This window comes from Triticum aestivum, chromosome 3A, assembly GCF_018294505.1.
Source record: "Triticum aestivum cultivar Chinese Spring chromosome 3A, IWGSC CS RefSeq v2.1, whole genome shotgun sequence".
In the NCBI taxonomy this organism is placed as follows: Eukaryota; Viridiplantae; Streptophyta; class Magnoliopsida; order Poales; family Poaceae; genus Triticum; species Triticum aestivum.
This window is the reverse complement of record NC_057800.1, coordinates 21,222,403-21,232,297: the sequence shown is the minus strand read 5'-3', so window position 1 is coordinate 21,232,297 and position 9,895 is coordinate 21,222,403. Positions and strand designations below refer to the sequence as shown.

Here is a 9,895-nt window from a genome sequence, read left to right as displayed (position 1 = left end):
TGAAAAGTGAAGCTTTATTCTGAAAAGTTACACGCCAAGAAGGCAAAGGATGGGACGCCGCGAGCAACGACGACCTCACATGGGTGGGGATACTTCGCTCCGTCCACGCCCGCCGCGTCATGTGTCCATCCCTCGGCCACACACCGTAGCCGCTCACGGCGACAAGTTCCACGAACCAGGCCGGCAAAGGAATAAATAAACCGGCCCGCGACAGACGCAGACGTGGCCGGTGATTCACGCGAGCTGCTGACTTCTCTCGAGCACCGAGGAAGCTGCCCGCCCGGCGGGACGCGGAAAAGTCCTCCCTCAGCCCCGAGATTCGCATCGCGCGCATCCGGCCGTACGCTTGCCCATCGCCGCGAAGCCACGCCTGGCCGACGCGCCGCCCCACGCAACCGGGAGAAGAGAAGACAACGCGCTCGCCGCGTACTGATATGACTCCGCCTCCCCGCGGCGGAGTTACTCCTCCACTTCTTTATCCCGAAGGAGGGAGGATGGTCGGTGCGCTCCGTCGTCCGTAGCGCGTGCCCGCCGGTATTAATACCCCAGAGAGAGCCCACTGCAACCTCCACCCATCGGAACATTCAAGTTCAAGCTCCCCCATCTCCATCACTACAACCAGCCACCTCAAGCTTTGAAGCTCAGCTAGCTCGCCGCGACCGTCGAGTCTCAAGTCTTGGGCCATGTCGAGCGGCGGCGGGAAGCAGCAGCAGCAGCAGCAGGCGAAGAAGCCGGCGGCGGCGGAGGACATCGAGATCAAGAAGGTCTTCTCCCGCTTCGACACGGACGGCGACGGCCGGATCTCGCCGTCGGAGCTGGCGGCCGTCTCCCGCGCCATCGCGCCGCCGGCCACCGAGTCCGCGCAGGGGCGGGAGGTGGCGTCCATGATGGACGAGCTCGACACCGACCGCGACGGCTACGTGGACCTCGGCGAGTTCGCCGCCTTCCACGGCCGCGGCCGCGGGGAGCGCGAGCTGGACGCCGAGCTGCGCGACGCCTTCGACATCTACGACATCAACGGCGACGGCCGCATCTCCGTCGCCGAGCTCAGCAAGGTCCTCAGCCGCATCGGCGAGGGGTGCAGCACCGAGGACTGCGAGAAGATGATCGCCTCCGTCGACGTCGACGGCGACGGCTGCGTCGGCTTCGACGAGTTCAAGAAGATGATGACCGGCGACGTCGCCGGCGCACCACCTCAACCCGAAGCGACCGCCGCCCCTGACAGCAACAAACCCAAAGAGTGATACATGCTTGCTTGTAAATTCGTAGTAATGTGAGGGGGGCGAAGGGAAGGTGTATGTTAATTGTCAGTACCTGTTGGGCATAGTGTTCTGGTCTGAAGATGGTAAAAATTGGGAATAAGGATCAATGTGCAATTGCCACTCTTGTGCTGTACCTCTAAGGTAACGGCTGTGTGTGCACGCTACTCGTAGTAGTACGTACTACTAGATATTTTCTCCTAGTGTGGGCATCTTGCCACTTCATTTTCACATGAGAATGGATTTATCAGTTCGGTCAGTGCGATGTTGATGTTGAAGGGTGATGATACCCAATGCATCGTCAACAATATTTATATTGGCACTTGACAATGCATGTATTGTTATTTTCAAGATGTTGAATATTTTTAAGCATATATGCTTTAAAATGATTTCATGGGGACTCCAACGAAAATTAATTATATTTCCTTGGCTTTAAAATTTTGATATGCATTATCCGCTTGAAAGTGCGACTATCTCTAGGTGGTTTTGGTAATTCATAATAACATATAGCTCATTGAGCTAATGCTATTCCAAGATGACTATTTCAGAAAAACTCAATGATTGGCATGGCATAGATGTGAAAGTGAAACCCTCAAAATGCTAAGGACAAAGGATTGGCTCAAGCTCAAAAGCTCAAGACTCTTCATTTTATAATTTAGTGATCCAAGATCACATTAAGTCTTTAGGAAAAGCCAATACTATCAAGGAGGGATGAGGTGTTGCTTAATGAGCCTCTTACTTCATGTGCTTAGTGATATGCTCCAAAACCCTCAACTACTTTCCCATATCCACACATGACCTAAACCCTAAGCCAAACTCGGTCCTACCGATTCTTTCTATCCGGCGCCACCGAGTTTCACTTGTCATAAGCCACTGCCAAACCCTAGCAATTTGGTTCTACCGATAGGGATCTCGGTCTCATCGACATGGGATTGCAAACTCTCTGTTTCCCTTTCGTAACTTTTCGGTCTCACCGAAAGAGCGAATCGGTCCCACCGAGATTGCAGTGTAAACTCTATATTTCCTTTTTGTAACTTTTCGGTCTCACCGAAAGGGCAAATCGGTCCCACCGAGTTTACCTAACCAACTCTCTGGTTAGCTTATTACCAAACTCGGTCTCACCGAGTTTGTGTAATCGGTCTCACCGAGATTACGTTATGCCCAAACCCTAACCATATCGGTCCTACCGAGTTGCATGTCAGTCCCACTGAAAATCTCTAACGATCACTAGGTTTACCTTTTCGGTTCGACTGAGTTTGTTGATTCGGTCCCACCGAGATTGGAAAACTATGTGTAACGGTTGGATTTTGTGTGGAGGCTATATATACCCCTCCACCTCCTCTTCATTCGTAGAGAGAGCCATCAGAACACATACACAATTCCAACTCATATGTTCTGAGAGAGAACCACCTACTCATGTGTTGAGACCAAGATATTCCATTTCTACCATATGAATCTTGATCTCTAGCCTTCCCCAAGTTGCTTTCCACTCAAATCTTCTTTCCACAAAATCCAAATCCTATGAGAGAGAGTTGAGTGTTGGGGAGACTATCATTTGAAGCACAAGAGCAAGGAGTTCATCATCAACACACCATTTGTTACTTCTTGGAGAGTGGTGTCTCCTAGATTGGCTAGGTGTCACTTGGGAGCCTCCGACAAGATTGTGGAGTTGAACCAAGGAGTTTGTAAGGGCAAGGAGATCGCCTACTTCGTGAAGATCTACCGCTAGTGAGGCAAGTCCTTCGTGGGCGATGGCCATGGTGGGATAGACATGGTTGCTTCTTCGTGGACCCTTCGTGGGTGGTTGCTTCTTCGTGGACCCTTCGTGGGTGGAGCCCTCCGTGGACTCGCGCAACCATTACCCTTCGTGGGTGGAGCCCTCCGTGGACTCGCGCAACCGTTACCCTTCGTGGGTTGAAGTCTCCATCAACGTGGATGTAGGATAGCACCACCTATCCGAACCACGGAAAAAACATCCGTGTCTCCAATTGCGTTTGAATTCTCCAAACCCTTCCCTTTACATTCTTGCAAGTTGCATGCTTTACTTTCCGCTGCCAATATACTCTTTGCATGCTTGCTTGAATTGTGTGATGATTGCTTGACTTGTCCTACAATAGCTAAAATCTGCCAAGAACTAAAATTGGGAAAAGGTTAAGTTTTTATTTGGTCAAGTAGTCTAATCACCCCCCCCCCTCTAGACATACTTTCGATCCTACACCGCTGAACCAGGGGACCCCGGCGGAGATTGAGACACCACGGCTGCGGGGGCAGCGTGGGGGTGGCCGCAGGTGTTGGCGTGCGTGGCGGGGGGATTCTAGTAGGCTGCTGCTTGCTGTGGATCCCGGATGCCTATGCGGCGGCCCGGCGGGTCTTTGCCCTGGTGAGGCGAGGATGGCCAGGCGTCGTGGCGGGAGGACGGCAGCGTGAGGCGTTGATGAGCGAGTCTTTCCTTCTTGTAGGGGGGGGGATTCACCCGGTGACCTGCTTCATTGTCTTGTCTTCGATGGTTTGGATTTCGGTCATGGTCCGGGGGGGATCTCCGCACGGCTTGCTTATGCTGGCAGCGACGACGCCTGCAGGTGTCGTTTCCCTCTTGGGGGCGCTGCCATGGTCTTGACCATGTCCCACCTCGAGCTCCAAGACAAATCCTTGTTCTGGTTCTCCGAAACAGGCGGGGGCGGAGATGTGACATCGTTTTCTTCATGAAGGAGATGCCTTGGCGGTTCATAGAGTCCTCAGAGCTGGAGTTTAGGACGTCTCATTCTTGGTGCGGGTTACCCCTCTGGACATGGCCCCCAGGGGCGCTATATATTTCATCGGTGGCGCATCATGTGCATCATCTTCTTCAGGTTCGGTTTGGTCCAACCTCTCACTTGCTGAGTCCTCTAGGCGCTATGTGGTGGAAGGTATGTTGATCTAGTTAGTTCTGTAGTCGTTTGTGACTGGGATGTTGCTTGCAATAGTAGTGACATGGCACGTTGAAAGTGCGTTATATCGACTAGAGGGGGGTGAATAGGCGATTTTTATGGAAGTCTTCAAAACGTGGAAGTTATGAAGACAAACAGTAGAGATATGCCTATTACTATGCAGCGGAAGGTAGACTACACTAGGCAAGCCATGGTCAAGTATCAACAGAGTGAAAGCACAGTGACAAATAGTTGTAGTGTAATAAGGATCAGGTAGGAAGATGTTATGAAGCCAAACAGATCATTCACTCACGTTGTGAAGACAAAAGATAGAACAGACATGCAATGACTTCACAATGAGTAATCAGTAAGTAAAAGGAAGTGAAGATGAAACCAGTGACTCGTTGAAGACAATGATGTGTTGGACCAGTTCCAGTTGCTGTGACAACTGTACGTCTGGTTGGAGCGGCTAGGTATTTAAACCTTAGGACACACAGTCCCGGACACCCAGTCCTGAACACGCAGCTCAGGACACCAAGTCCTCACCGTATTCTCCTTGAGCTAAGGTCACATAGTCCTCGCCCAATCACTCTGGTAAGTCTTCAAGGTAGACTCCCAAACCTTCACAGACTTCGTTCACTGGCAATTCACAATGTCTCTTGGATGCTCTGAACGCGACGCCTAACCGTCTGGGGATGCACAGTCCTCAAGTGTAATAGGTCTTCAGATCACACAGACAAGAATACTTAAATGATGCCCAATGTACTCTGGCTCTGGGTGGTTAGGGCTTTTCTCCTCGCTAGGAATTTTCTCTCAAAAGGCTTCGAGGTGGGTTGCTCTCAAACGACAAAAGCCGTGCACTGAAATCTAAGCAGCCAACCGTTTATGGTTGTAGGGGGTGGGCTATTTATAGCCACTTGGAAACCCGACCTGATTTGTCCGAAATGACCCTGGGTCACTAAGGAACTGACACGTGTCTCAATGGTCAGATTTCAAACTCTCATGGCAACTTTACTTGGGCTACAAGCAAAGCTGACTTGTCCGGCTCTGGACAAGATTCGCTCTCATTGTCTTCACTCGAAGACATAGGTTTTTGGTTTAGGCATCACTTCATTCATTCTGACTGGTTCTCCTGGACCCCACTTAACAGTACGGTGGTTCCTATGACTCAACACAAAAGAAAAAGAACTACGAAAGATCTAAGTCTTCGAGCTCCATAGGCTTCATAACGTGTCTTCTTTTGTCATAGTCTTCAATGTGAATATCTTCATATACCACCTTTGGCTTCAATGTCTTCATACATTTTTAGGGGTCATCTCTGGTAGTAAAACCGAATCAATGAGGGACTTCTAACTGTGTTATCCTGCAATTCTCACAAACACATTAGTCCCTCAACTAGGTTTGTCGTCAATACTCCAAAACCAACTAGGGGCGGCACTAGATGCACTTACAATCTCCCCCTTTTTGGTGACTGATGACAAACTAGTTGAAGTTTTCAACGGGGAATATAGTCTGTGAAATTGTAAAGGATAAGAAATTGTCTTCATAAGTTGCAAGGGCTCCCCCTGAAGATGTGCATATAAGTTAATTTGCTTTTGGAATGCAAATGCACATGGCAGGTTGTACTTGTGGAGATCCACTTCAGCTTATGATGACAATCCACTATGCATGTGAAAGTATATGAAGATAATGACATGCATAATGGAAAATGGACGTCTGCAGAATGAGATAAGTGCGGAATTTATCGTCGCACATGCGGAATTTATCTTTGCAAAACAGGGTGGCAAACAAGTAGCAGACGACCATCTGGTTTAAGTGTTACAACTCATAAGAACCAAATGTAGCAAAAAACGAGAGTTGTAAGCACGAAGCAAAATATAAGGCACCCGCCCATATGAACCCGCTTGAAGACTATCAATCTCATATGCTTCTCCCCCTTTTGTCAGTAATGACCAAAAAGGTTTGAAGACATAGAGCCTCTACTCGTTCCCTTGAGGAGTAGATGAAGTAGCAGGGTTGTTGGCGTTGTTTGGCGGTGCAGAAGAGCTTGGAGGTGCTGAAGCAGGTGGCGGTGAGGTAGCATCGTCTTCTTCATCAATGATTCTGGCAGTGACTATGGCAGCAGATGAAGAAAACTCAGAGTCTTCAAGAGATGGAGTCTCCAGCAGCACATCTCTTCGAGGAGGTGTGGAGTCAAACTTGAATCTCTCAGTGAAGCCATCCTCTTGAAGATCCTCTTCAGAAAGCATCATCGTTAGCCCTTTCCATGTGCGGCGACAGGTTTCATGGGCAACGAAAGCGTTCTTGGTGGCAAGATTGCGGATTTTATTTACATCCACCAAGAGGCTTTTCATCTGTCTCTTCAACCAGTCATGATGCCTATCCTGCTTTTGATGAAGGTCCACAAGAAGCTCTCGGTCGTTGAGAACACGAGTGCGCTTCTTGGGTCTTGAAGCAGTGGCACTGTCAGTGGCTTCAGTTGAAGCAGGGTGTGGTGCACGTGTAGTGCCAGCCAGCGGATACACCCTGGAGATGGCTTCAACACCTTCAACGTTCTGAGTGAAGCTCTGGTGTTCTGCATTCTGAAGACTCAAAGGTTGCTTGGCAGGCTCAGGATATATAGCTTCAGCAGAGGTATCCACATCTGGCAAGAAGATCCGATGGTTGCGGGCTGAGGGCTGATATGAGATCGCAGAGTGAAGCTTGATCAGTCTCATTACCCAAGGAGCATAGAACTTCAAACCAAGTAAATCTGAGCCTGATGCAGCAAATTGGCGTATGAAGAAGTCCTGTGCGTTGAAGCATTTGCCATGAAGGATACAAAATATCAGAGTCTTCATTGCACCCTCGATCTTGGCATTTGGAGAGTGCCCTTTGATAGGCCAGAGAGTCCGCCGGATAATGTGATAGATGGTTCTGGGCAGGTACTCAAAGTCTTCAACGAAGAACTCTGTTGTATAAGGATCATCGTGGGGCAATGGCTTCATCATGGAGAGCATCTGACTCATATTCGGTTCAGGCCTCTAGAATATGCTCTCAAGAGCTTCAGTGTGTAGTGGACAGCCTTCCTCGAAGAGTTCGCCAGGAGTGGGCAGGCCGGTGAGCTCAATGATATCAAATGCATTGGCTTCGTGATGGATATTGCCGGTCATCCACTCCAGGGCCCAAGTCTTCGGATCTCTGTTGTATCCTTTGATGTGGAGGGTGGCATAGAATTGCAGTAGAAGCTCTTCATTCCAGTGCTCTTCATCATTTACAAACTGCAGCAGACCCACTTGCTTGAAGCAATCCAACGCTTCCTCTAAACAGGGCAGACCAGCAATAGCTTCAACATCAAGGCGCTTGTGCGGGAAAATGCGACCTTGGTTGTACAGTATGCATGAGTAGTAGCTGCGCTGAGGATAGCTCCAGAACCTATCTGATGAAATCCTTTCCCTTGAATAGGGGTTCTTGGAGCTATTGAAGAAAGTATTATCTGCCTTGAAGCTATTGATGTTAAAGGAGCCAGGTGCTGATGCAGGACCTGGGAACCTCGGCAGCCTTGGGACTGGCTTCTGGACATGAGGCCTGTGCTCAACATGGTAATCAAATTGAGGACATGCAGCAGACTCAGGAACAGAAGTGTCTGGATCAGTAGCTTCGTTGTCTTCTGAAGCTTTTGGTGGGGAGGGCTCCACATTGGCTTCAGTATTAGTTGTGGTAGCCTCAATATTTTCAGCCTCCACTTGACTAGCTGGAGGGTCAGACTCAGGTACGTTCTCCTGGAGAACTGCTTCACGGTGTAGCGAGGGAGTGGGATCTTGTGGTACTTTTTCATTGTCTTTGGCTGATGCAGCCGGAATGTCGTCAGCAGAGTCTTGAGACCGTGGACCTCTGCGAAGCCTGCGGAATGCAGACGGCGCTTGTGGAGTTGGAGTGGTCTGGACCTCAGATTCTTCTTCCACTTGCGGGCGATCCGCCCATGATGCATCTTGTGCAATTGGCGTCAGAGGACGACCAATGCTGATGAGTTCGCTGTGTTCATACTGAGGAAGGGCTGCATCATCTTGTACATTGTCCTGATGACCAATGTCTTCAGCAGCGATGGGGTCGGCTGCTGGTATGTCTTTAGCTTCAGGAGTCTCTGTGGAAGCAGGCTCATGAACTGTCAGTTGTTGTTCTGCGTCAGGATAGGCGACAGAAAGGGGTTCAACCATCAAGGGCTCTGTGGGAGCAGCCCGAACTTTCTTGATCTTTCGCTTCTTCCGAGTGGGGGCAGAAGGAGAGGCTTCAGAGTGTTTCCGCTTCCTGGCTTCAGCCTCTGCAGTTCGCGTCTTCTTGAGCTCTAAAGCGGTTGACCGGCTCTTTGGCTTCGAGCCAGTCGTTGCAGTTGGGAAGACAATTGGAACTGCTTCTTGCCTTGGTGCCTCTGGTTCATCCATAGCAGGCTTCTTCTTCTTCTTCTTTGCGGCCATCCTGGGGTCGATGCTGGGACGCCCAAGTGCCTTGCGCTTCTCAGCCTCATTATAGGCCTGCACACATCTGTCTGCCAGAGTCTTCATTCGCTCCCGCGAACCTTGAACTTCTGCACGCTTTTTCAGAAAGTTTTCTTTTAGTTCGCGCAACATGATCTTGAAGCTCTTCACTTCTTGCACGCTGAGCTTGGCCATATGCTTCTTGAACTGAGCCTTTTCATGATCAATTTTCTGCTTCAGTTCAATAATGCGCTAGGCAATTGCAAGTTCTGAAGCAATAGCGCCTTGGAAGGCGACACTGAGGCCAACGGGCAGCTGCAGATCTTCGAAGCTGATGTTTGGTGTGGCAAACCATTCGTCGATGAAGTTGTGGATGATGGCGACATCAAAGAGAGGCAAATTGTTGAAGATTTCAGCTTCTTCTTTGCTCTTGATGAACTGCTCGAGAGCGTCATCTCCAAGATCTTCATCACTAGACAGATCAATGGCTTCGCTGCGCAGAATGGCAGCAGCTATGAGCTCTTTGCCGGTGTGTGGCTGAGGCATCTTGGCCTTCTGGGGCTTGGAGACGCACGATACGTCTTCAGACTGCACACTGTCTTCAAGAGGTGCAGTTGCCAATGGCTTCGCCCTTGAGATTTTTGGTGAAGGGGCCGGCTTTGAAGCTTTTGGCTTCTTCGATTGCTTTGGCTTCGGTACAGTAGGAGCTTCATCAGACTCAGAGTCAGCTGGAGGGTCATTCACGGTAGTCCCTTGGACTAAGATGCGGGTGATGAGGTCCTCAAGGTTTGCATACGGACCGATGATATTGGGTTCTGCATCGCGTGTGCCATCTGCCCTTGGTGCTGAGGGACCAGGGTTGAAGTCCAACCCAAATTTCTTTTTGTTCTGCTTCGCTGATTGTTGGGCAAACTGGAAGTTGCGCTTGAACAGATTGTCGTGACGACACCAGAGTAGTGATGATGGATGTGCATCATCAGGCTGTGGCCCACGAACCATGCATGGATAGAAGCTTTGGGCAATAGCTTCATCTCTTGACCTGGGTACAAGGTTCTTGTATAAGATGTCTCCCCACGGTCTTTTGATGGCACTTTTCTCAGCATACTCTTGGGTTGTGAAGCGGTATTTGAACCATTGTTCTGCCCAATAGCGTTGAATCCATTGGATTCTGGTCTTGCGCTGCCCATAATTCTCTTCAGGATCTGTTTTATACATTTCTGCCAGGTCATCAGGCAGATCTTTGGATGTTCTTCCACGTCTCTGTCTGCCCCCCTTT

General features: G+C 49.8%; 1 protein-coding gene across 1 annotated transcript; it reads left to right on the top strand.

The window, feature by feature from the left end:
• The first annotated feature begins 229 nt into the window (after positions 1 to 229).
• LOC123059927 (probable calcium-binding protein CML16) lies at positions 230 to 1,648 on the top strand. Its single transcript, XM_044482484.1, has one exon. The coding sequence runs from the start codon at positions 684 to 686 to the stop codon at positions 1,242 to 1,244; it is 561 nt and encodes a 186-aa protein (XP_044338419.1). The 5' UTR covers positions 230 to 683; the 3' UTR covers positions 1,245 to 1,648.
• Positions 1,649 to 9,895: the final 8,247 nt, after the last annotated feature.